This window comes from Narcine bancroftii, chromosome 5 (genome assembly GCF_036971445.1).
Source record: "Narcine bancroftii isolate sNarBan1 chromosome 5, sNarBan1.hap1, whole genome shotgun sequence".
Lineage (NCBI taxonomy): Eukaryota > Metazoa > Chordata > Chondrichthyes > Torpediniformes > Narcinidae > Narcine > Narcine bancroftii.
The window spans coordinates 141,978,088-142,005,963 of record NC_091473.1 but is presented as its reverse complement, the minus strand read 5'-3'; the positions used below and the strand labels follow the sequence as shown (position 1 = coordinate 142,005,963).

Sequence of the window (27,876 nt, the reverse complement as noted above, 5' to 3'; positions counted from 1 at the left end):
GGTATAAATTATCTGCTGAGATTATCCAGCACATTCATGTATTGCACTGGACCCCAGTATCTGCAGGTTTTCTTGTTTAACAACAGGAATTCTTCAAAGTAGCTTTTGCATAATGATGAATCAGGTGCCTGATTTTAATGGTGTTTGTCTTCATAATTGCAGAGCTGAAGATGATGGCTGCGCGAAAATATGCGAGCTTGCCTCGCAAGACACACTCCGATCGCAAGTGCTCTCTGGCATCCTCGGTGGAGGCTCTGGATGCTGTCGGTACCCTCTCTGGCCAGCATTCCAGTTCATTCCAGAGCGTCTCCATCCATGGCACGCTTCCAAGAAAGAACAGCAGGAAACTCTCTCTCCCATCTTGTGGCATGTACGGAGCCATGGAAACTCGACCCTTAACCATGCAGTCTCGATTGCGCAAAACATCCTGGTCCTGCGATGTAATCGAAGAGCATCCATCACAAGATGCCATGGAATTCCTTTCTGGGTAACTGATTACATTACTAGTTACTGAGGATAATGGGGACTAAGTCAACCTGGCTGCCATGGTGGTTTAACGTGGTCAAGCAGTCGCCATCCTGGGGCCTATGCTGAGAATAGTTGTGGGCCCAGCGGTGGGATGTGGAGGTGGATATGATACACTGACAAGGTTGTTGTCTTCAGCAATAGGCCTGGCCAGCCACAGGTACACTGTTCTAGGTCAGCCCGACGTGATGACCTCACTCCATCCCAACCACCACTTGTATTACATCTTTTCCCATCTGCAACGGAAGAGATTTGTGTCAATAACCTAGACTGGACATTATTATAATGCTTGTTTGAGTTTATAGGTGCTGTATATTATATAGTATGTGTTACTGCTAACTGAATCTGGCACTTTCCTTGCACTGTATTTACATTGACCAGTAGCTGTAATGCACAGGGAATCAACATCCAATGAACTCTGCTGTATTCTGGATATGCTAACATTGAGGAAGGTTGGACCTTACTGGAACTTCTCCCTCAATCCCCTTGGTGATTGAATAGCCCAGCCTTCTTCATTGGCTAGTCTTGGTAATGAGCAGTCAATGAGGTGAGCTCCCAATGCAATGTGCTTTATGTCTACAGAGCCTTCAAACAAGCAGGAAACAAAAGGTCCATTGTATATAACTCTTTGTGGGAACGTGGAATAATTTGGCAAAGGAACAGGCTCTTCAGCCCAGTAAGTTGGCCTTGTCTCCTTTCTCTTCACCTCCTCGTGAATGCTCCATAGGAAGCTGGTTCTGCATTTGGAGGGCTGAGTATGGTTTCAGTGGATCCACTGTGGGTAGCAATAGAGAGAGTGAAGAAGAGATTTACAGGATGTTGCCTGAAATGGTGAGCTGTAGTTATAAAGAGAGATTAGCGATCAGAAACCATGGCAATTTTTTACAGAGGTGTGGTGGAAAGTGTGCTGACCAGCTGCATCATGGTCTGGTATGGGGACAGCAATACCCCTGAGGATAAAACCCTCCAAAAGTGGACACAGCTCAGGATTTCACAGGCAAAACCCTCCCCTTCACTGAGAACATCTACAGGGAACACTGCTGTCAGCGAGCAACTGCAATCGTCAAGAACAAAGACCACTAGCTCGTGCTCTGTTCTCACTGCTGCCATTAGGAAAGAGGTTTGGGTCCCACCAAGTTCAGGAACAGCTGCTACCCCTCCACCATCAGACTCCTCAACAACAAACCCAATCATGGATACATTTCAGGGCTCTTGCTTTTGCACTTCATTGATTTAAAAAAAAATTCTCTCTGTATTGCACAGTTTGTTTATATTTCGTTATCTTTTAAATTAAAAAAAAATTAGACATACAGCACTGCAACAGGTCAAAATTTGGCCCTACAAGTCCAATTTACACCCCATTAACCTATAACCTGATACATTTTGAAACTGGAGCCCCCGGAGAAAACCCTCGCAGACAAGGTCCGGTCCCAATCACTGGCGCTGTAAAGGCATTGGGATGATACCCTGTTTACAGTTTATCCCTTTACAGTTCTTGTGTACAGTTTTCTTTTGCACTACCAATAAGGGGAAATTCTATCTCACCGCAGGTAAAAAGAATCTCAGGGTAGTATGTGATGTCATGTATGTATTCTGACAATAAACCTGAAATCTGAGAGGCTGGGTTTATTCTCACTGAAATGTAAAAGGAAGAAGGTGATCTTATACAGATATGGCAGACATAGATCATACAGAAGATTAGCATCTTTTCCCAGGGCAGAATAGATTTGAACTATTTAAGGGGAGGAGGGAGAAATTTAAAGGTAATCTTGGGTGTAAATTTTCCACACAGTTATCTGGAATGAGCTGGTAGAGGCAGATACAACTACAACATTGAAAAGGCATTTGGATGTGTACTTGGGGCAGGATAGACAGAAGTCCCTTTCACACTGGCACGTTGTCCCAGTAATTGACGGCCAATCTACCGTTAAGGGTCCAGAGTGAAAGCTTTTTAATTGGCACGCATATTCATCAGACATCGGGGATGATACTACCGATTAGCGCAGTGTGAAAGGGACGTGGGGTATCATGGGATAAAGTAGTGACATGTCGATTACATTTTTGCAGAACAAAATATTAAAAATAAGGTATAAACTTTGCCGATCTATATTATAAATATCTAAATGACCTTGGGAAAACCTAACGGGAGTGAGAGATGGTGGATCTGCCCTCCCAGAATTCCCTGGAGCAGAGAAACCCTTCCATGAGTCCTCCAAGAGTGCTCCGTGCATACAGCCCTTTCCCTGCTGCACAGAATTCTGGGAGGGCAGGTCCACCATCGCTATTTCCCACAGTCTTTCCAAATTGTGTGCTATTGCCACTAGGACTTTCCCATGGTGTTTGTAAATTGTGCGGATATACTTTTCCAAAGCATTTTATAAATTTATAAAGGTGTATGTAGATCGGCACAACAGGGTCTGAAGGGCTCATACTGTGCTGTATATAATGCTTAATTATGTTATAATTAGGCATGATTAATTTTTGTTTAAATATAAGATCATAATACATTGATCAGGATTTAGGGCAGGTCCACCATCACTCGATGCATCACTCAGACGTCACCAGTGGAGGATAGAATCCCCTATCTCTGGGGATGCCTTGTGATGAGTGTAGCCCCTTTTCCACTGGTACATTGTCCCAGGAATTAATCACGTCCCCAGTGTCAGCTGACACTGCGGGTTGATTAAACTAGTGGAAAGAAGGACATCAGAAAGTCACCCATTTCCAGATGAAGGTAGAACACTCCAATTCACAGGGATGAGTGTGTTCAGTGGAAAAGCAGTCACTGTCTCGGTTAAAAGTGGCGCAGTGGAAACAGCACAAACTGCTTCCTATCCCGGGACACTGCATGGCCAACTAATTGGGATGCCAGTGGAAAAGGGGCTTGTGACAGGACACAGAGGACCGGTTAACAGTAATCGAGTGTTAAGCAGCTTCCTTAATTGGAACACTGAACAGCCAATTTACTGGATGCCAGTGTGAAAAGGGCTAGAGAGGGTATGGGTCTAATGCAAATAATGGGAGCAGATAGGCATTGCTTGGCATACTGTAGCCATTTTCACACTGGCTAACCAGTAAATTGGCTGTTCAACGAACCGGTTAAATTAGCCGTTTTTGCAGTTCACACTGGACTACTGTTAACTGGTTATCTGCGTCCTTTCACACTCACCACCAGGCATCCCAGGAGATAGGGGCACCTCTCCTCATTAAATGGTCCCAGGATCCCCCCCCTGTCCCTTTCACACTGGGCTAACCGACACACAGTTGTCAGATCGCCCCAGAAATGATTCACCCTACCTGGGCGGTCCATCTGCGGGGTGATCTGACACCTGCGTGCTGTTCACAATGGCACGCATATTGGCAGTTAATTTTTGGGAGAAAGTGTCAGAGTGAAAGGGGCTAAAGGTTCCATTCTGAAATGTGTCAATAATTAAAACTTGGTGAAGAATGAAATCACTTAAAATTAGAAAATGCTGGAAGAGCTTGGCCAATCAGGCGGCATCTGTGGAGAGAGAATCCGAGTTAACATTTTGATTTGAAGATTATTTTCATCAGAAAGCTTTGTTTCAAATTTGGGGGGGTGGGGGGGGTTGGGAGGGGCAAAAGATGGAAATGCCTGAAAGGGTGAGGCCATGGCTACCATGGGGATACATCCTGTGCTCTATACAAATAGTGATTGATGGGTAAATAAATGGCAGCAGTTAGAGATGATTCAGACCAAGGAGTATAAAATGCTGAGAAATGCAGGGCTGTGGGAAGTGCACAGTCTGTGCTGATGTAGAGAAAACAGACAACACCTCAGACGGTGTCATGGGGGTGGGGATTAACAGAAATTGAAGGTTGATATTGATGCCCGGTGTCTCTCTCTGTCTCACTTCCTCCAGTTCCCCACCCCTTTCCCTTACCATCTCCTTTCGGGGCTTCCTTTCTTAGTTCTCTGCCCATCACTTCCTAGCTCCTTTTCCCCCCACCCTCACCCATCTCCACCTATCACCTGCTCACCTGTGCTCTTCCTCCCCCTCCTTCCCCCCTCCCCCCCCCCCCACCTTCCTCCCCACTTTATTGTGGGGCAATTGCCTATTCTTTGGCACTCCTGAAGAACCCAGGCCTGAAATGCCGTCTTCTTTTACTTCCCACGCAAGCTGTGAGACCTGCTGAGTTTCTCCGTCACCTTTGTGTATGGCACCAGACCCCAGCGCATGCAGATCCCTTGTTTACCTCTTGGCTTGTTTGAGTGTCGGGACTTATCTCTACCAGTGGCAGGTCCTTGCAAGTTTAGTTGTTGGGAAGAAAGCATTCTTTCTACAAATGATCTGTAAGAAAATCTTGATTTAAAAATGAGTCCAAAATAAAATCACAAGTAAAATTTCAGTCAAATTAATTTTTACTTGACTGAAGCAGACACGCCACGTATTATTCTATTGTGACTGTCTACATCCCTTTCACTCTGGCCCAGCACTCTTCTATTGTTGCCCTTTGTCTCCCTATCTCACCTTTCCCATTTAACCTGCCCCCCCTCTCCCCCCCCCCCCCCCCCCACCTAGTGTCAGCCATGGCTCAGTGGGAGCTTGCTCAGGAGATCTCTTGGAATATGCTTTATTGGTTTCTAATCTGCAGAACACTGGCAGAGGGAGGAGAGGGTACAGGAAGATGAAGGCTTCGTGGTCGTGTTGGAGCTCGGGTTCCCGATGGTTTGGACCGGAGGTGACTCCACAGACACTCAGCGGGGGAATTCTCTTTTGCTTCTCCTTCTCTAACTGTAATGGGTGCTGGGCAATTTCTGATGATGGTGAATCTTTGTCTGCCTTATGGTAGGACTGAAGGCAATTTTGTGTAATATTACATTTTTCTGTTTTTATTACATGACAATAAAAGAATCTTGAATTAAGGCTAGGAATACAGAACTCTTTGCCCTCAGTGCACAGATTGCTAATTGACCTCTGACCTGGCTGTCCTTGAGGTGATCATTTGACTGAGATTAACACATAATGTGTGGGAGTTAACTTTTAAAGCCCCAAGTAAATATAAGATGAGTTTGTTCCCTGTTCAAGAGATACAGGACTGAATTTGTGATGTGAAAATTAAATGAACTGAATTCTGTTTGAAAATGAATCTGAGTAGGTTTTGTTTAATGCACCTTTCTCAGTGAGTTGTGTGCGACTGTGTCCCTGTTCTGAAGGAGGAGATTTCTTGTTGCCACGATTAAATATTTAGCTGGATGTTATCATGGATGAGGAATGTTACTGAGTAATGAAGTGAATCTCTCTTCCACAGATAACCTACCACCATGGCAGAGATTAGAGTGCCCGAGGGGCGGGGGGCGGGGGGTGCCGTGAGCAGAGAATTATTCAAAGTCTTGTTCTGAAGAGTTGCACTTTGTTTTTAGTTTAATGGGCTTGCTATTGAGATCAATCTATTACCTGAATGACAGGAGGTTTTGCCTGCACTTTAAATGATAGCAGTCTGAGACACAGTTCTCAGACAAGGATAGAGTGCCACATGTGATGATTCACTGTGGGTTCCATTACACCCCTTTCCTTTGACCATGAACTTTGCATCTCATTTACAATCTGCTGGTCCCATGAGGCAAGGGGGCAGAGACCTTTCTTACTCTTCAAAGTCGACGTTCAGATTAATTGTCAGAGTACATACATGACATCACATCCAACCCTAAGATTTTTTTTCCCCTTGTGGGCCAGACAGAATTTTTTAATTATCGGTAGTGCAAAAAAAAAACTACTCAAGAAAAGATGCGTTTAAAGGTAAAGATTCCATTATTGTCGTGTAACACTACATTTAGAATGCAACGTACATGAAATTCTTCAAATTTTGTCTACTGTAAGCCAGACAGAGAGCAGCCACTTTGTCCAGCGCCTCTCACAGAAACCTACAGCACCTGGCATTCCTAGGCGGTCTCCCCTCCAAGTACTGACTAGGCCTCAAGTCTACTTAGCTTCCGAGATCAGACAATCTCAGGCATATAGGCTTCTGCTTAATAGAGAGAAATCTAAACATTGAAATAAATGTAAACAAACTCATCAATAATGAAAATACATAATAATAAATGTACAAAGTAAGAGTTCTTAACTAAGTCTCTGAGTTTGTCGTTTAGGAGTCTGATGGTGGAGGGATAGCAACTGTTTCTGAACCCAGTGGTACGAGTCTTGTGGCCCACACAGAGGCTGGTGCGTGTGTGAAATCAGTTGCCCATGGAACTGGTGGAGACAGTCACAATGTCTCAAAGACATTTGGACAAGTCTGCGAATAGGAAATGTTCACAGGGATTATAGGACCAAACACTTGGTCTAAGTAAACACACTGAAATGTTGGAAGAACTCAGCTGGTCTTTATAGCATCTATAGGAGACAAATGGAGTTTTTACATAGAGAAGCCACTTCATTGCCCAACTCACGATTCATGTAAAAAAGGGAATCTGAAAGGTGGATGGTGTTCATGCTGAGTCCTTTTGCGTAGTGAGCCACTTCTCAGGGCAAAAGGAGCACAGTAGTGCCATCAACTGCTTTGATGTAGAACATATGCACTGACCAGGAAGTTCGCAGATGGTTAATTAAAAAATTTGCGCACTTCGGTCCCAGGCTGAGGATGTCGTCATGATGTCATCAGCCATCCCCCTCTTTTGAGCCGGTTTCAGTGCTCGTCAGTGTATGTAAAAGGCGGTGTGACTTTGCTCCACCTCTGACAGAGTGGAGGAAACTCGGAGCGAAATGGACCCTCCAATTCTCTCTTTGCCGACGTTTTGGGCCTGAGCCCCTTCAAGGAAATATCAGAAAAGGCAGAAGTAGGATATAACAAAGTGTCAGAATTCAAACAATGGGGGAGGAATCGAGACCAACGAAATTGGATATGATAAGGGTCTAGGTGAGAATTTATCATGTCTGTGCAAAAGGAGACAGGGAAAGGAGAGACAATGGGGGAAGAAGGGGGTGGGGGGTGTTTAACATCTGGTTGGAAGGTATCCAGTCAGAAGCTGAGGTGTTGTTCCTCCAAATTACGGGTGGTCTCAGTCTGGCAGTGCATGAGACCATGGCAGATAGGTCACCAAGAGATGGGATGGAGAATTGAAATATGTGGCCACTGGGAGATCCATGCTCTGGTGGTGGACAGAGCCAAGGTGCTGAATAAAGCGATCTCCCAGTCGGCATCCAATCTCTCTGATGTAGAGGAGACCACAGTGGGTGGTCCACCGGATGCAGTAGATGGCCCCTGCAGATTCACAAGTGAAATGTTGGTTCACTTGGAAGGTCTGTTTGGGGCCCCGAATGGTGCTGAGGAAGGAGGTGTGGATGCATTGGTGGGGAGGGTGGAGTGGACAAGGGAGTCATGGAGGGAGCAGTCCCTGCGGAAGGTGGAGAAGGGAATATGCATCTAGTGGTGGGATCACATAGTAGGTGGCAGAAATGGCGGAGGAGGATGTGTTGGATGCAGAGGCTGGTGGGATGGTAGATGAGGACAAGCTGGGCTGAAGGGCCTGCTTCTGTAACTGTTGATCCTCCCATTCAGCTTTCTCCTGGAGGCGTTGCTTTCGAAGGAACCACCCTACTCTTTTTTCACCAGCCCTGCACACAATGTTTCAGACTATGATGTCCGTAAGGAATTTGTACATTCTCCCCATGACCACTTGGGTTTCCTCCCACGTTCCAAAAACATATGGGTTAGGTGGTCACATGGGTGTATTTGGGCGGCACAGGCTCATTGACCGAAAGGGCCTGTAACCGTGCTGTACCTCCAAATAAAATGATTGTTCTACTATGACCAAGATATCCTTGAACCATCCACTAATGGGAATGACTGGTCTCTATTTACATTAACTATTCCTCTTGTGATCCCATACACTACTATTGAAGCTAAATATCATTTTGATTCTACAACGCTATTTCAGCACCAGGGAAACGGGTTCAAATCCGGCGCTATCTGCTCTCCCTGTGACTGTGCTCTGCTTTCCTCCATCCTCCAAAAATGTATGGGTAGGTTAATTGGGCATCATGGGTTTCAATGGCTGGAATTGTAAATTTATATGCTGATTTAAGTCCACATTGTCCGGAAACTTCTTCTAAAGCGGAAGAGAAGGAATCTTGTACTCCAGCCCAGTCTTCATTCCTCGACCTCAACAACACAAGCAGCCTGTCTTCTGCTGGTGCCGGGTCAACCCAGCCTCGCTGCTGAGAGCTTTAGTCTGGAACAGCAACATGTTCAAACTGAACATGTTCAAATTTCTTAATCACCGAGTCTAAAATTGAAAGCCATTTCTGCTCAAAAGTGGAAGAGATTGATCTTGAGGCTGCTTGAGTACTTGACCTTCTGAAAGCAGATTGGAATGACTGAGTCATAGTTGCACAGCCCATTTGGTCCATGCTGACCCACTTGAGCAAACCTGTGTCCAGCCTATATCCATTGAACTCTTTGCTATCTACATGCCTGTCCAAACGTCCCTTAAACGTTGTCATTGCACCTGCCTCCACCACTGTTGCTGCAGGTCAGTCCACACACCCATCACCCTCTCTGGAAAAGCTGCCCCTCGGGGCCTCTCTTTCACATTTTCTCCTCTCCACCTTAAACCCGTGCACTCCCTGACCTAGCTTGGGAAATAGGCTGTGGCTATTCAACTTTATGGAGCCTCAGAAGGTCATCCCTCAGCCTCCTGCGTTCCAGGGAAGATAGTTTCAACCTCTGGAAAACTTGAGGCCTGTAATCTAGGTGAAGCCCTTGGGTATTTTTTTCCAGCTTTAACATAGTGATATTTTCCTTGCAGTGATCGCTAGCGGGTGTGAGCTCCAGGGGTTTAGTGACTGGTATCGGAATCGGATTCTCTCCCTCACGAGTTGATGAACTGTGGAACTTTTATTTGCAAGTTCAATTTTAAACTTGGATGCTTTCAAAAGAAAACTGGAGTGTAAAACAGAAACCTGACGGAAGCTATAACAGTCTGTCTTGTTCACTTTTTTCATTTTTCTTTGTTCTCCCTGAATTGCGCAGTTGGTTTACGTTCATTATCTGTTTACAGGTCTAGTTGTTTACAGTGTGTACAGTTTTTTTTTTGCATTACCAATAAGTTGCGCCCACAGGAAAAAGGAATCTCAGGGTTGTATGTGATGCCATGTATGGACTCTGACAACAAATCTCGAAATCTGAATGTGGAGAGGCCTATTCCATGAGCCGTGACTGATGGGGTGGGGGGGGATTAGAAAAATCAGAGGGAGGGTTGTCTCCAGACCATTGCAGTGAAGGGCACCAGCAGCCTATTAGTAGAGATGTGTGGCAAGATCGAGCCTGACAAGTAGTTTGCTGCAAGGAGCAAGAAGGGTCGCCGTGCCGAGGTCTAGTGAGACTCAGGCATGAGGACTACCTCTTCTTTAGATTTGTATTGCCACCTGTTTGTCAGATCTTGTACTAAGGAAGAAGCAAATAATTCTTTCATACAGCTACAACCACAGCACTGTATGTTTGAAATCGCCCTTATGTAAAATGCCACATCACTACATTCCAGAACATGAAACTGTCATCTGTGCATGCATTCCGAAGGAGGAGTTGGAAAATAATTGTTTTGATTTTGTACTTCTCCCGTGTATTTTGAGAGAGAGAATTTTATTCCGCATCTCAAATTTTGGGTAGTGATTTGTGAATCGTGTGAGGAGGTGTTTCTGTTCCCAAACAACCTGGGAGGTGGCCTGTCTCAACAGCACAAAGAGTAACACCAGCTTCAGACATTCCGCTCGTTATCACCATTAGTAACCACGACCATTTTGAACAACCCTGCATAAAAGCAGGCAGTGACGACTTCTTGTTCCACAACACCTTTTAATGCAGTTAATCAGCCATAGGTGCTTCATAGGAATGTAAGGATCTGGGAAACATTCATGTTTTTTTTTACACAGCAATCCCGCAATATTTCTGTAACGTAGACCTTCTAATATGCCAGCATTTGGTCATTCACACTGAAACGAACAAAGCCGTCATTTTCCCCAGCCAGTGCATCTTTTTGCACCACAAGCCGGCTTTCTGCGAAGAAAAGAGGCAGGACATATAACCCCACAGCATCGACATCTACGTCTAGTGTCACAAATAACATACTGTATTTGACAGCATGTAGTTATTTTTGCCAGGTTGAAATTAGGGTGAGTAACACCGACAGTAATGCATTGGTCCCTGCCCTGGTCATTGTGTTGAGAAAGTGTCAGATTCGAGAGAGACAAGTCCAGACACAAGTGTTTGCAGTCAAATGTTACTTATATTAACACACAATTAATAAAAGATATGGAAAATGGTAATGGAAATAAAACACAAACATGCACAATGTATAAAAGAGAGTGGGGATTAAACATGCACAATTTAATAAAATGTGCACATGCAATTTACAAAAGAGCATGGGAAAATCTACTGCAAGTATTGATCTATAGAAGTGGCTTTCAAACTTTTTCTTTCCACTCACATGCCATCTTGTTGATCCCTTACTAATCACCACTACCTATCATAGGGGGCTGATGGGGGAGTAGGGCGCTGGGGTTTGGACTGTTCAAACTGAGGACAAACCCACAGACCATCTTGCTCACAATCTGGTAGACCTAGTCTCAAATCTTGGGTTAGGGCTCAGGTTGGGTTAGGGCTCAGGCTGGGTTGGGGCTCAGGCTGGGTTGGGGCTCAGGCTGGGTTGGGGCTCAGGCTGGGTTGGGGCTCAGGCTGGGTTGGGGCTCAGGCTGGGTTGGGGCTCAGGCTGGGTTGGGGCTCAGGCTGGGTTGGGGCTCAGGCTGGGTTGGGGCTCAGGCTGGGTTGGGGCTCAGGCTGGGTTGGGGCTCAGGTTGGGTTAGGGCCCAGGCTTAGCAGCCCACAGCAACAGAGAGCAGGCAGCAGACTGCCAGCACAGCAGGCCGAGGTACAGAGGGGACTGTGGAAGAGAGCAGGCAGCACTTTTTTAAAAAAAGTATTATGGCTTACATGTCCAAAGCTGAATTATTTCGTTTTAATGTGGATGTATCTCCTTGTTGTGATATTTGGAACAAAGGAGATGTTTCATTAATTCATATATTTTGGACATGCCGGAGCCTTGAGATCTACTGAAATGTAGTATTTCAAACACTCTCTGTACTTTTTAAAGTTAGTTTTAAGCCTAATCCTTTATCTTCCTTATTTGATATTGTTGGAGAGAGTGGCATAACTCTCATGGCACCTGATTTGCACGTTTTAGCTTTTTACTTCCGTTAAGGCTTGGCGTGTGCTGTTGCTCAGATGGAGAGGTGTGGCTCTGCACACTCAATGGCTGAGTGATGTTTGCTTAAATTGAGAGAAGATTAGATGCTCAATTTCTGATTTGAATTTAAATTTTCCATCGCTGAAATTATTTTCCAAATCTCTGATTTAATATGAATGCAGAAGTGTTGACTAATAAGATAATTATCACTTTGAGAAGGAATTCTTTTTTTCCTCTCTTTGCCAAACAGCCTCATTTTTGGTAGTGAGTTTAAATCTTTTTATAATAATAAAATATTACTGTAATATAATTTGTCTAATTGACAATGCGGGGTGCCTTGGATCAATTGGTATGATCTAAGTGTAATGTACTATTTTTTTGACCTCGCGTCTATCCATGGTCTTGTGTGCTATCCCACCCAGACCACCCACAGATTGGAGGAACCAACCCTTATTTTCTGTGTGGGCACCCTCCAGGCAGATGGCATTAGCATTGACTTTACTGCTTTCCATTAAACGTGCTCGCATTTTCATTCACCTCCCGTTTTCCTGTCTTTCCAGTTCTCCCCTCCCTTCCCACTTACCCACCCAGCCACTCCCCCTCCACCTCATTTCTGCTGTCCCCTCCCTTCTTCCTCCACCCATCATCTCCTGCCTTTGCCACCCCTCTTTCTCCCCCCCCCCCCACTCTTTTGTTCGGATGCCTGCCAGCATTTTATCAAGACTTTGATGAAGAGCTCAAGCCTGAAATGTCGGTTATGTCTCTTTACCTTTCCTATGTAAAGGGCACAGCTTGACCTGCTGAACTTCTCCAGCATTTCGTGTTTTTATTTTTGACTTTTAATATGTATTCTTGTGTACTTTTTATTTTTCAATGTGGAATTTCAATAAAAATATTGAAAAAGAAAAAAATTATAGTACACAATATACTAAGAAAATTACTCAGCACACAATGCAGATCGTGGCCTGATTGGTCCTGGAACGGCAGAAGTACAGATTACATTGCAGGCAGTTCAGGAATTGTACTAGATTTCATGGTGGAAAAAGGACAGGACTGGAATGGCACCCCCAATTCTGGTTCTGGGTTTTGTTTTTACACAGAACACGTTCTAGAAAAAAGGGAATAATGTCCTGGAATTAAGTGGCTGTGTAAAAAGCATAGTCGAGATACACAAACATGCTGGAGAAACTCAGCAGGTCATGCAGCATCCATAGGAAGTGCTGTAAAGGGGAACCAACGTTTCAGGCCTGCCTGTTTTTTGCACAGAGCTCAGGGCTCGACGCAGTTAGTGCAACGCTGTTACAGCACCAGCAACTGGGGTTCAAATCTGGCGTTGTCTGTAAGGAGTCTATACCAGAGCACCCAAAGGAAACCCACGCAGACACCAGGATAATGTACAAACTCCTTATAGACAGCGCCAGAATTGAATCTGGGTTGCTGGCGCTGTTACAGAGCTGCACTAATGGTGCCTGGGAGAGAAAGGTTTGAATCAAGAAGTCCAGAACTTTCTATCTAGCTGGGGTAGATACAGCAGCTAAAGCAAGGAGAGGCTCTGAAGGTGGAGGTGACTGGGATTCTGAAAGGGGTTATGGGGGTGGGAAAGGGCAAGACAATGGGGCAAAGAGAAGCTGGGATGTTGGGGGACTTGAGGGTATGTGAGCACAGGGATGATGATTGATTTGGCAAATATTACTGAATATTTTGTGTACTAATGCTGTGGTAGGTGTGACTCGTGCCTTTCAGACCAGATCTGCATCTTTTCTAATCCTTGTTATTTCAAGTTTATTGTCCTACTCCTCTGAGCTCCCCCTTTCTTCCCAACTCACCTGTCTCTTGGATCCACTGATCTTCCCCCCGATTTTCCCCCACCCAAAGTTTCTCTGACCTCCCCTGTCTGCCACCTCCCGTCTGCCACCTCCCCTCTCTCCGACTTCCAGTCTGCCACTTCCCCTCTCTCCAGCCTCCCTTGTCTGCCACCTTGTCCCTGCCACCTCGTCCCCTGACCCCCCCACCCTCAATTCACCCCTCCCCCATTGGGCTTCCCCTGCCCCCACTTCATCCTTACCCCGTCCCCCATCCCCCCAACACCCTTCCTCCCATATCCAATTATGACCTTGTGACTGTGACCCTGTGCTCCTGCCCCTCCTCCATCATTTTATTCAGGTGCCACCAACATTTCTGTGTTTCTACTACAATCACAGCCTCTGTGAAGTGATAGGTGGTGACTGCAGCTCACACATCACATTCCTTCCCCTCCATCAACTCTACACCAGCTGCAGTGGTCAAAAGGACCCATCCCACCCTGACGCATTCTCTCTCCCCCTCGACCCCTCAGAGAGAAGGTTCAACACTGAAATTGAACATTAACGGGCTTAAAGTCAATTTCTTCCCTTCGACCATCAGGCTCCTGAATACACCTCTCAGTAGTGTTTTCCTACTGCCCTTATTCCGACCTACTCGATCTTTTCGGTGTAACAGCAATATGAATGTTAGAGTTGATTCGCAAGACTGCTCATGGACCGAACATCTTTTGTGAGGGGTTGGTGGAGATTTAGTATGTCACTGAAGAATCTCAGAAATTTCTACAGTTGTACCGTGGAGAGATTGTTCGGATAATAAAGAAATTTCTTTAAGCAGACCAGAAGCATCGGCATAGATATGTTTTTGGGAGATAAAATGGGGCAGGTTTGTTAGTGTAGGTCACATACAAACACTTCAAAACAGATCTGATTTAAAATACTGGAACTCTGCTAATGCTAGACATTTCGGGGCCTCAGAGCTTTTGCAAAAGCTTTGGAGAGTGCCCAAGAGACTTCACTAATGGATTGTTGTTTACAAAAAGGCAACATATGAAAGAGCTTGTCGGAGCTGCAGATTGTCTGGAGCTGTTCTAAGAGGTTCGTGTGGTTTTGTAAGCAGAGAGAGTCATACAGTCTCTCTCTCTCTCTCTCTCTCTCTCTCTCTCTCTCTCTCTCTCTCTCAGAGAGAGAGATCAGTTTTACACTCAGCAACTGGGATTGGAACAGAACAAGCTGGCAAGCTTGTGGAAAACCCCATTTGGAAGATAGGTTGTGAGTGCTTAGTTCAGCCTGGTCAAAGGCCTTGTGGTTCATGCAAGAGGAGAGGACTGGCCGCATAATATTTCACTTGGAATAAGAGAAACTAAAGGCACTCTGTGATGTCCTGAAAGACAGAGGTTATCATCTGGAGAACCCTGAGGGGGCAAGTTTCTTTAGCAAGACACTGAAATGGCTGATTTTTAAAAAAAAAGAATTAGTTGTGGGTGTCGGCGTACAACAAATCTCTCTCTGAAAACCGACAAGAACCTTCATGAGCAGTAACCATTTACCTTTCAAGTGTCAAAGTCTGGTGAACTTTATAAATGTTAAATTTTGTGCACAGTATAAGAATTGCCTGCGACCAGTGAACTTGGAGGAATGAGAATTGAGATTGGACTGTGAATCCAAGAACTTTTCTGAACTTGCACACACATTACATACATGTGCACTTAGAATTAGAAGGGAGTTAAGTTAGGCTAGTTAAGTCAATAGTGATAAGTTAAAGGTGATTCTGTTTTCATGTTTAAAGATGATTAAAAGCAATTTTTGTTCAAATAACCATTTGTCTTGGTGAATACCTTTTCCTGAAGGGTTTATGGGTTCTCTGGGCTTGTAACAAGCAGAACACTTGTATCTGTGGTTAAACAATAACAAATAACAGCAGAAGGTTTTTCAAGCATGAAATAATGTTTAATTCTCATTTTAAAAAAAAGTGATCTCTGCTTACAAAATGCAGCAACACTAGAATTTCTGCGCGATGGTTTTTCCCTATGTTTCCTCCACTGTTATCTGCCTCATTAACAATGGATTTTGCTTCCAAAGGTGGCAAAGCCCCACTTGAGCAGTTGGGTGAGATCTTGCCCTTGCAGCTGTATCTTAGACCAGTACACGAGAGCTCCGTTGATTCAAAATGGGGCTAACCGCGTGTCAGACCCCCACTTGAGCACAGCAGATAAAACACTACTTCAACTTTTCTCAAATTGTGACGTCATGTCTCACCCGTAAAGAAAAATTCAGATATTCGAGAATTTTGGTGGATCAGTTTCCAGATAATCTGAAATGTACCGTAGTAGATCGCAACCTCTTGTCACCACTTGACTACAGATCACCTATTACAAACCCCCAGACCACTGAGCCCTGTAAGTGCGAACCCATTACCAATTCTCCAATATTTTTAAAAATGTTATTTCAAAGATGCAGTATGGTAGAAGGCGCTTCAACATCACAGGGAGAACGTACAAACTCCTTACAGACAGCACCGGATGCAAACCTAGGTCGCTGCCACTGTAATAACATTACGCTAACTGTCTGTCCCTCTGGGGAAATTTTTTGTCACCAAATTTACATTTTTCATAATATTGGTTTATTATATCAGCAATATTTGTCTTCACTGTGCCACCGCAGGTCACCCAAAGTCTGTGGTGACCACAACTCGTGTAGCCTCTGTATAAAAGGCATGCACCTGCAGTAGCAATCGTCTGCTGTGTGTGGGGTGTGAACTTAGTAAGTTCATTTAGTTTGAGGTGAGTGACCACAGTGCTTGCCTTTTCCTTCATAAATTAGATCACCCATGATCGTATTGAATGGCGGAGCAGGCTCGATGGGCCATTTTTGACCTACTCCTGTTCCTCCTTCCTATGTTCAATCACTGGTTGGTAAGTGTGGTAAACTGTGTCCAATCGACCTCACTTGTGATCATAACCGTATGATGTGTTTTTTTTTTTGGGTTTACATTGGTAGTGAATGAATATTTAATGGTTTCCCTGAATGCAGCACTTTGGATAATGCACATCTTGCATTCCCAACACTATTACCTGATGAAAGTCTTACCCTTGCCTTCATTCAAGTGATCTTAGCTGAATGAGGTCTTGTCACCTAGTGATATACCTACCACAGGTCAAAGTTCAAGTTAATTATCATCTGACTGTACATATACAACCAGTCAGATCAGTTTTACCGGACCACATTGCACACATAATACATAGCACCTAATAATCACTTGTATACATAAAAATATAATTTAAAATAAATATAAATATTTTGGGATGATTTACTTGGTTACAGGAGACTGTTCATCGATATCTCCGCCTGCGGGAAGAAGCTATTTCCCAGCCTGGCAATCCTGATTTTGATATTCCTTGACGGTCGTGATCAAAGGTGCTGTGTGCTGGATGGAAAGGGTCTCTATATTCTTTGAGCCCTGTATAAGCGATCCCTGTAGGTCCTTCCATGCCAAGCTTCTGCCTAGAGGCTGGCTATGAGTGCGGAGGGAAAAATATAAACACCTTTCATGGAGCAACCCTAAAAAGTTGCTTTGCATTCATGTAGAGCAGCACCTCGTGGCACCCTCTGGAGCCAATGGAGGCGGGGCGACTGGTGCTGTAGAGCCAACTGTCATAAATACGCGGCAGAGCAATGGCAGTCTTCCCTACCCACAATCCTCCATGCAGTTGGAAACACTGTTTCCCAGAACAATTCCAGCTGTGAGGGGGTTTATGGGTAGGGAAGACCGCCATTGTCCTGCCGCATTTTGAGCCGCCGACGAGCAGCCCCAAAGGCCGCACTGGCCCCCGGCCTGATGGCACCCGCTGGCGGCCCCTGACCAGACGCCCCCTGAGCTGACGGCTCCTGCCCTGATGGCCCTTGCCCTGATGGCTCCCACCCGCTGCCTCTGCCCTGAGGGGGTCATGGAGGAAGAGGGGTGAGTGAGTGGGAGAGAGGGGGAGATGGGTCGTTGTCTGACTGCGTAATTGCGACATCATCAGCCGGCCCCTAACCAGCCGCTTGAAGCAGCTGTATATTCACGTGAGGCGGCAGGGCGCAGCACTTCTCCAATGATCTTCCCCGAGAGGGATTGAAGTTGGCGCCTTGGCGCATCCATAGAGGCAAGTCGCCCGACATGAGGGCGGAGAATATCTGCCTTTACACTTGGGCTTTTTCACTGCGCGAAAGAGCCGTTTGAAAGTTGTCAATCGAGGAAAGCTTGATCTTCTTGGCCGTCTTGATGATCCTCTGTATCGACGCAGTCCAATGCTCTACAGCTACTCTACCACACAATGAGCATTGCTGTGAAAGATGGAAGTCTCCAGATGCTGAGACTAGGAAAAACCCACAGTAAATGCTGGAGGAACTCGGCCAGTCTCTCGGCATCCATAGGTGGTAAAGATATATTACTGACATTTCGGGCCTGAGCCCTTCTTCAAGGTATAAGCAAAAGGCAGACAGGCAGCAGAATGTGAGAGAAAGGGGGAAGAATTATTGGCGGGGATGGCGGGGGTTGGTGGGGGGGGGGGGGAGTCCAGACCACCAGACCAACAGACAAAATGTGTTGGATATGATAAGAGGTGAGAATTGATTTTGGCTCTGTGAAAGGAGACGGGGGGGGGGGTGGGGAGGAAGAGAGAGAACACTACAGGAAAGAATATAGGGGTAGAAGATGGGAGTGGGGTAGATTTTCAACGGAAACTGGAGAAGATGTTAATGTCATCTGGTTGGATGGTGGCCAGACAGAAGATGAAGTGTTGTTCCTCCAATTTGACCAGACTTTTTTGGTTTAATTCCTTTCGCCCTCAGCCATCCAGCTTCCAGATGCAATGTAACATGTACAGCTGACCTATATACATATATAAAAAGCAACCAATCACCTCCCTCCCTGCTCAGTTTCGGGGTGTTCCCATGCGCAGCTCCTTGCAGACTTGTCTATCCTCTCTTCACGTGAACCATTTGAGAGCATCTCAGAACTACTTTGCCCCAGCGAGTGTGAGATTCTAGCTGGCAGCACCAATCCGCTTCACTCTCTGAAGGAGATCCCCTAATGCTGCTGCAACCCCCCCCCCCCCCCCCCCCCTTGACAATTTCCACCACCCCACTGCCACCATTAACTCATTGAATCAGAGGTACTGGTGAAATGTTGGCCAGGATAAGTTGCCCCAGAAACTGAGTGATGTCAAATCAACACCCCTTCGTCATCAGTGGTAACAAGCCACGAGACGATGAACGTCCATTGTCTCATGGACTGACAGACTGAGACCCCCTGCAAATTGGAGGAACAACGCTTCACTTTCTGTCTGGGCACCCTTCAACCGGGTGGCATTAAAAAAGACTCCTGTATCCATTAAAACCCTCCAGCCCATATTCATCTCCATGTCTCCTTTTCCCCCAGCTGTCTTCTCTTTCTGTCTTCCCTTTTCCCCCTGTCTCTTTCTTTCCCCAGGCGCTTGTATTTTCTTTTTGCTTGTACCTCAAGGAAAGGCTCAGGCCCAAAATGTTGGTCACGTATCTTTACCTCCTATGGACAGTGCGAGACCGGCTGAGTTCCTCCGGCATTTCTGTGTTTAAGCTGAGTGGTGAAAAATGCTCAGCTGGTCGGAGATGGGGGCGGCTCGATTAGCGTAGCGCTTAGCACAACGCTGTTACAGCGCCAGCGAACGGGACCGGGGTTTGAATCCTGTGCTGTCTGTAAGGAGTTTGTACATGTCTGCATGGGTTTCCTCCTGGTGCTCTGGTTTCCTCCCACCCTTTAACATACGGGGGATTGTAGGTCAATTGGGCAGCGTGGGCTTGTGAGCTGAAAGGGCCTGCTCCCCTACTGTATGTCTAAATCTAGAAAAAATTCTAAAGACTATATCTTTAAGCCTGGGTGGTCACAGGGTTGTTTTTTTTTAAATCCTTGGTTCATTCTTATTTGCTTTTGCTTTCCCATTCAGAGAATGCATTGTTTTTGAGAAGCAGCCTTGATTCACAATCAATCCTGGTCCGCAATTCACTCGACAAACAAAGCAAAGCGCTTTCATTGATCAGTAACTAGGTCAGCGTTTTGACGGTTTGCATCTTGGGAGCTGAGTGACACCTTAATTCATGCCTTTCCAGCAGAGGAAGGTCCTGTTGTCACCCGTTATTCCCTGTGTTGCGCACTTCCCTGTGTAAGGCTGTTCATGTGATGTTTACCCACGATCTGTGTGTATTCTCCAACTACACCATGATTTAGGCACAACAGCTGTTCCATCTTTCTCGGCATTATTTAGAGGTTGGCACAGTAAGAGGACTTTCAGCTTTGGAGTTAAACTCAAGCTGTAATGAGAGCTCACCAGGGCAGGCACCAAGGGACTGTTGTGCAGCTGGCCTTTTGAATGAGGCATTGAAACAAAGGCCAAGGAACCTGTTCAGATAAAGGTAGAAGATTCCACACACTGTTCCTGGATGAGTGCGGCTCCTAGGCACTCGAGGCTTGACTCCACCTGGGATAGAGAAGTCCCTTGATGGTGTGCATCACCATAACCATTTCCCCGTCCCCCACCAGCACACTGTGGCTGCAGAGTACTTCGTCCCCACAGTTGCTATTATGGAGTCAGTGACCCGAGTTTGAATTCGGCGCTGTCTATAAGGAATTTGTACGTTCTCCCTTTGTCTGTGTGGATTTCCTCTGGGTGCTCCAGTTTCCTCCCACCCTTCATAATGTACAAGGGTTGTAGGTTAATTTGGGTGTAATTAGGTGGCACGGGTTTTAATGGCTATAATCAGCTTCTACCTTGCTGTAAATAAAATCTAAAATGCAGTGCAGTTTCTCAGGCCAGTTCCCCAAACCCACGATCACCAACGTCAGCGAGGAAGCGTGGCTCCCGCTCCAACTTTCCCCATTGGGAATGGGTTACCTTTAGTTCATCGGCTCCGAGTTCGAACCCTGCATCTCCCCCATTTTCACTAAAGCTGCAGTGGTTCAAGGAGGCAGCTCCCTCCCTCTCTGAGAGGCAGATGGAGGTGCCTTGCCACGTTCTTTATCTTCGGGGAGAAGATAAATCATATTGAGGCTGTATTGTAGAGCCTTGGGAGATTACAGGAGCTATCCAACTGAGGTACTTTGAGGTGATTTAACAAGGTTGATAGAGTGAGTGTTTTCCTTGTCCAGAAATGTTGGTTATTCATTTTAATTTAGAGGCAAGCACACCTCTGCGCAAAGGATAGCAGAACCCTGCAACTGGTGAGACCAGGGGAAGGGGGTCAGTTGAAATTTCAGGTCAATTGTTTTTCTTAGAACCAAGTGAAGAGTTGAGATGAACCCTGTTGTAATGGAATATCTGAACAGGCAAGTAGAAAGAGAATGTAATACTTTGTTTATTGGATTTAAACGAGTCTTTAAACATTCAAAAGAAAAAGAAAAATTCAGACAGCCACATGGGTGGGAGGGGTATGAAGGGATATAGACTGGGTGCAGGTCATCAAAGGTAGGGGCGGAGATCAAGGAGTTTATTGAAAGTCCACCCAGAGGAGTGGGAAGACTCGAGTAAAAGGAGCCGAATGGAAGAGGAGGAAAACCAGTTGAAGCAAAGGCGATGTGCCAGAGAGCCGGGGGCAGGGGTGATGTGAGATGACTGTCTCAGATGTGCTGGTCAGTAACACTCGACAAGAGTGAGTATCCCAAGACGCATGGAGAACGTTGAAGTCGCACCACCGGAAAACAACCTAGCACCATAGTGGGAGCGAGACACCGGGTCAGAAGGACATTGCGGCAGAGGATGCAGTGACTTGGAAAGGCGGAGCACAGCAGCAAGCCGGCCTGCAAGAGGAGACCAGAGTGGGATGTCCTAAGATGGAGAGCTGTCTGCTTTAAGCACACTATGGGGGCGGGGGGGGGGGGGTGGGGGGGAACGGACAGAGAATCCAACAGAAAAAAGGTTGAACTGAGCTTTCACAATTCTTCAATAGCAAGCAGCACAGAGAATGAGGCCGTAATCTATTTGGACGACACAAGGTCAGGACTGGCTGTGCCATTGCAAGCATCCACAGGCAAGGTCACAGGGAAAAAAAGTTCAGCCGAGGATTCTGTAACAAAAGAATCTCAATGAATTTAGATGCTGGTGTGGATGAGGCTACACAAGCCGTGTAGTCTGATGTCTACAAGGCATCGTTATTGAATGGATGCCTTAAAGGGGGAAAGTATTACACTGGAGATGTGATTTAAGTTTCCTTTTATTGTCATAATACAAAAAAATGTAATATATACAATATGCATCAACTTTTACCTGCTGTAAAGGCAAACAAAAAGTGGCCATTAGCATTGCCCAGCGCCTCCAGAGAGAAACAAAGGAGTCCCTTCGGAAACACTGACTGAGTGTCTGTGGATTTGTCTCCAGAGCATCTGTAGCTGCACAGACTCCTGTTCGATCCATTGACACCCCAAGCTCCAGATCCAAACCTTCAATACGATCAGGAGGCTTTCTTCCCCTGAGAGCCCTTATTACCCTCAGCACCCTTTCAAATCCTGGTTTAGACACCTGGTCCCCATGAACCAGTCACCAGCAGCCCAAAGACTGGTAGGAAGTCCTTCCACCACGTCACTAATGGCCCAGAGCCTGGGTGGCTCCTTCAGCTGCTGAGCCCGTTACTGCTCCGCTGCCATGGTCACCATCCCCGTAGAGTTGACATGAGTGATGTTCCCCTTGGCCTGGAAGCCTCTGATCTCGGTGTAATAAAGAGCAGAGTGTAGCGAGTCGGGGTGAAAATGTCCACAGCCACAAGGAAATTATCCATGGGGGAAGGTCTGATGAGATGACTTTCTAACTTCAACAGGGAGAGCAGGAAAGTGAAGAAGATTCAGCACCTTGGGGAAGAGGAGCAGGAAGGTAGGGCAAGAGCAGAGGCGCAAAGATGAATACAAATCCAAGTGGAAAATGATTGGCGTGTGTTTCTGGTATTTATCAATACCCTGATAATTTGTGATTGTTTGCCCGTATCTAGTTTAGTGTTATAACTGGTGTTGAGGATGATATGTTTGTGATTTTAAGGTACAGGATGGGAGTTTAATTACTTTCCAAGATATTTGGAAACATGAACAATCAGGATTATCAGCGTGGGGATACTGCAGAGATATCATGCTTAATTAGTAACACGAAGTTAGTTGAAGAGAAGACAAGAAATTGGTATTTGGATCTCTGGAAGTAATTAAGTGGAGAATTTCATGATACAATTTATAGCTGTCAGCAGCTGTTTTTTTTAGCTTATCTTTTGAGCGGAAGGAGTATAGTTTTTGAGTGTGCCTTTATGGACTGTGTACTGCTAGCACGTTGTTGTAGGTAAGGTGTTGATTGCCTTCAAAACTGTATGTGTTAATAATTATCCGTGTTGGTTGCCTTGGTGACTTGTGACGCCAAATAACTTCTGGACTCTGTCGGGCCAAGTGGCGTAGCAGTTAGCGCAAAGCCTTTACAGCGTCAATGACTGGGACTGTGGTTTGAATCCTGCACTGTCTGTAAGGAGTTTGTACGTTTTCCCCATGTCTGCGTGGGTTTTCTCCGGGGGCTTCAGTTTCCTCCCACCGTTCAAAGCATATCAGGGGTGTAGGTTAATGGGGTATGAATTGGACAGCAGAGACTAGTGGGCCAAAATGACCTGTTACCGTGCTGTATATCTAAAATTTTAAAAATTGAAATTTAATCTCTAGTGCTCCTTTCCGGCAGAGGAAGAGAATGCCAGGATGTGACTGCCAGCTGTGTGGTGAATGACCTGTCAGGGCCCTGGAAAGAAGCAGTAGAGGCTGTCCTCTGAACATTGAACTGCACCAAAGCTTCTCCTGTACAAAAAAAATCGTTCTCCAGTCCTCGGTGCAAAACATGCAGACACACAACCAGACAAAAACACACATACAGATAACAATACATATGCAGGACAAATATTTCACCTATGCAAACGAATAAATAAATATTGGGAGTCTCAGGTGGTTAGTGTCCGCAATTCCTTTGGTCGATCAGCGTTCTCACTGCACGTAGGAAGAAGCTGTTCCTCAGCCTGGTGGTGCTGGCTCTGATCTCTGGAGCTGAACCTGTATCCCTTTCCTGATGGGAAAAGTTGAAAGATGCTGTGTGCAGGGAGGAAGGGGTCCTCAGGGATTTTGCGCACCCTCTTCAGACAATGATGTTGATGGGGGGGCGTGGCTGGGTGTGGTAGGGGAGGGAGACTCCAGTGATCCTCTCTGCCACTCTTATAGTCCTGCGGATTGAACTCCGATCCATTTCTCTGCACCAACTGTATCACACTGTGATGCAGCCGGCCAGGATGCTCTCGATGGAGCTCCTGCAGAAAGTTGACAGGATGGTGGCTGGTAGCCTTACCCTAGCCTTCAGTCTTCTCAGAACAATGGTCGGGGACAAATGAGGAGCTGTCCCTCTCCTCAAAACAATTGATTTCAAATTCAAAAGAGAGCTTGCTTGTTGGTCGAGGTGTTTGGGGATAGGGAACTCCTGTGAGCTAAGCAAATTTAAGGCAGAGATCAGCAGCGTTCTAGTTGAATTGCAAATCAGTTGCAGGGAGCTGAAAACTTGGCTCTTCTCCCTGTCCTGAGCAGCCAGCAGAAGTGGACTCTGCTCCTCACATGCCGCCTGGTGGCAGAGTCTCGAACAGCAGGTCCAGAGTTTCAGGGTAGCACCCAGCGCTGTCAACATGTTCAAGCCAACACCAACAAAAAAAGGGGGCTCAGACTTTCAGTGGACCGTCAAAAGAAATGTATGTCTGGAAAGGATGATGAGGTTGCCTTAACTTTTAAAAATTTACACATGCTGCACGTTAACATGTCCTTCTGGCCCTCGAGCTTGTGCCGCCCAAATACCCCAATTATTATACAACCCCTGGACATTTTGAATGGTGGGAGGAAACCCACGCAGACACAGGGAGAACGTACATATGGTGCCAGATTCTAACCTGGATCGCTGGTGCTTTGTTAAAGGGGTGACTGAAATTTGCCTAATGTGAGGCTGAATCCGGGAGACTGGGTCCCAGCCACACAGTGACAGCACGCTGCTGAGGACAGGCTGACGCAGTGCCAAATGTTGACTGGAAATCTCTCCAACTCGATTTTAAAAGCAAGAATATAAATAGCCATGCATGAAATCTCCCCAACCTCCTCTGGCCAAATGTAAGCTTAATTTCATTCCTGTACAAATGGAGAAACTTTTGGAGGAAGACGTTGGGTCTGCATAACGAGCAAACCCAAACATGCCAGCAATACTTGCTTGTTTTAATATTTGTCCACACTTTTATTCTTGCATCACTTGATGTGCCTTGGTTGACTTGCCTGGGTAGCATGCAAAACAAGTTTTTCCACAGTCTCTCTGTCAACATCACCGTAAATGGTTCAATTCATTTAATTTCCTTTCAAATCCATCTCTTCATGTTCATGTTGTGTAAAATCACTGCAGCCCAAAGACTCAGTGATTTGGTCATCTCACTCCTTTGCAGGAAGTAAACTGTGTAGAAAGTATTCCCAGAGTAATCCAGGCGCTCCACAGAGCGAGTTAGGAATTACTGTGCCATTCTTGTTTGTGAAATGTCTGGATATCTGTGCACAGAAAGAGCATAATCCTGCTTTTAAATGAGCCAACTATAATGTTATAAATATAGAACAAAAAATCCTTGGAGTATTTTTACCGAGAACATCTTGTGTTTAAAATGTTAACGTCTGCAGACTTTTGTGCCTCTCTACATTTTATTTTCTGTTTAATTCTCAAGAAAGCACACTCATATATTCTAAGGGATTTTGCAGCCTTAAAAACTGAGGACCAAAATAATTTGAGACAGTTTTCCATTTATGTACGTGTGTTTACCTCAACTTGCAGTCCATTGTAGTCTGATAGATTTGTAAGTGTAAGTGTATGTAAAAAAAAGTGAAAAAATTTTGGGAAGATCTAAACCAGATATTAAATAAAATCACAAAAAGCAATAAACAAAAAACCCAGAGATCTTCCTCCTAAGTAACATAACAAATAAAGAATTTGGACTCGATTTGGATGGAGCACAAAAAAGATTTGTTATGATAGTCCTAGCTGTAGCAAAAAAAATGTATTATGTCAACCTGGAAATTAGAAGACAACTTGAGAATACAACAATGGTACATAGAAATGAATAAATGTATTCCATTAGAAAAAATAACATATAATTTAAGAAATAACATCACAATATTCGAACAAATATGGGAACCATAAATGAAACACAATAGAGAAATCCTACCGTGGACTTCCACCACCTAAAATGACAGAAGGAGAAGGGAATGAAAAGAATTGACTCAGTGGAAATTCTTGTTTGTTTTTATTGAGTGACAACATTGTTTGATGGGTTTCATGTATCTTATAGATTGAACTTTGAATAAATGGAAGGAGGGAGGGGAGGGAGGGGGGGAAAAGGGAGAAAATGACACTGCATATATTCAAGAGAAAAATGTCAGTATGTATTTTGGTCAGTATGGTTTATAGTGTGAAAAATAAAATAAAAAATTTTAAATTCATTGTATGTTCTGTGAAGCCATTGTATATTTGGATTACAAAGTGCTGATTGATGCATGAAAGGGAAGGATACTGTAATTTTGTTTAAAAATGCTGCCAGATCTGACTTTGTCAATGTGTGTGAGATGAAATCTTTAACAGCGATTATTTTGTCTATCATTTTGATAGTGTGGTAACCAAACACTTCCTCTCGTCCACAGGGAAAAGCACATCACCGACTACACCCTAGAATACGTCAAGGTATGTGTAATGCTTCCTAAATATCATAGGTGCTTTGAATAGATTGACTATAAGCATGACTGACTTGGCTGCTCTGCTTTGGCACTGGAGTTGCTTTTCTACCCTCTAAAGATTATCCAGCTCTCCGCAACTTCAGTTCGCTTTTAGTGCCAACAATGGCTAAATTGTTTGTTAGGCTCTGCAGCTGCGACGAACTGGTCATGAAGCAACTTAAAGACAACAGCCCCCCGATGCATCCATGCACGCTGCGCTTGGGATGTGCGGCCTGACGTCGTTTGTTCCTTACAGTTGTTGGGAGCTGATCAAATAACATCCCACTGAAGTAGATCAGTTATTGTAAAAACACACAGAAATGCTGGAAGAACTCAGCCGGTCTCGCAGCGTCTGTAGGAGGTAAGAGATATTCCCGACGTTTCGGGCCTGGACCGAAGGTGGAAGCAAAGAATAGGAAGCCATCAGAATAAAGACTGAACACTGACTGGGGGAGGGGTCCAGACCAACAGAAGGTGTTCATTGGATATGAGGAGAGGTCTGGATTTTGGCTCTGTCAAAGGAGACAGGGAAAAGGCAGAGAGTCCGAGCTGGGGGGACAGGTGACAGGGGAAGAAGGACACAGACTGAATGAGTTCCTCCAGCATTTCTGTGAGTTTTTACCACAGTCACAGTGCCTGCAGACTTTTTTGTTTCACTTTGATCAATTATTGATCTGCTTGGTAGTTTAGCTTTCTGTAATAATCTGGGAAACCAAAACCATGCAAAGTGGAATTAACTGAGTCCTTGGATCAAGGTTCAAGATGTCAGGCGCTTAAGCTACAGAAAACTAACAAGCACCCTTGCTGAGACCAAACCATTCCAGCTGACTCCCACCTGACACTGGATCTGTGACCTTTTTAAAAGCTGTGTTTGTAGAATGGCTTCTTTGGGGAAATTTGCAGACTTGGTTGCTCTGGGCAAGGTCAAACGGTCAACAAATCAGACAGGAATATTACAAGCACAAGGAGCTGCTTTATGTTGGGCCATGGGATTCAGGGAGACCCCGTGGACTAAATCATAGACAGGACTGGTCACTCAATCTGAGGGGGAAACTGAGGCGCTCCTGCCTGCTGGAACTGTGGGTGAGCTGGGGGGTGGGGATGGGGGGCGTGTCAGTTGACTGCTGGTTCATGGCCAGGCCACACTGGACCCTTTTGAACCACAAGCTCCAACGGGCCTGTAAAAATGTTGGCAGCACTGCCGTTCCTAACTCTCTCCAGTTATGCTTTGATGCAAGGAGCAAGAGGGAAAAAAGGCAACAAGAACTACAAAGTGTTTGTTTATGGTGATTACAGAGAGTGGAATAACATAAGTGGTAGAGCAATTAGTGCAGATTGCAACATGAAACAGGAAGAAACAACATAATGATTTAGAGCAACTTAGTCCAGTAATTCCTCACTGTGAATTACTTCCCTGTTCCATGCTTTCATCAGTCTGCCCACGATTTAAACTCTGGATTTTTTTAAAAATGCCGGTGAAACCGTGTCCTTCTATATAACAAAGGTAAAAATACATAATTCTACCTTTGCTATATAAAGATTGCTGACCC

At 45.3% G+C, this 27,876-nt stretch overlaps 1 protein-coding gene across 7 annotated transcripts in view; it reads left to right on the top strand.

Moving 5' to 3' along the window:
* bcar3 (BCAR3 adaptor protein, NSP family member) overlaps window positions 1-27,876 on the top strand; it is a 191,784-nt gene that overhangs the window by 93,775 nt on the left and 70,133 nt on the right. For 5 of the 7 annotated variants that reach the window (XM_069939283.1, XM_069939280.1, XM_069939279.1 and 2 more), the window contains 2 exons: window positions 163-487; window positions 26,255-26,294. In XM_069939283.1, coding sequence (XP_069795384.1) covers window positions 171-487; window positions 26,255-26,294 — 357 coding nt within the window. In that variant the 5' untranslated portion in view covers window positions 163-170. Of the gene's footprint in view, window positions 1-137; window positions 488-26,254; window positions 26,295-27,876 lie in introns of those variants that run through there. The other 2 variants (XM_069939281.1, XM_069939276.1) reach the window with 1 other exon arrangement.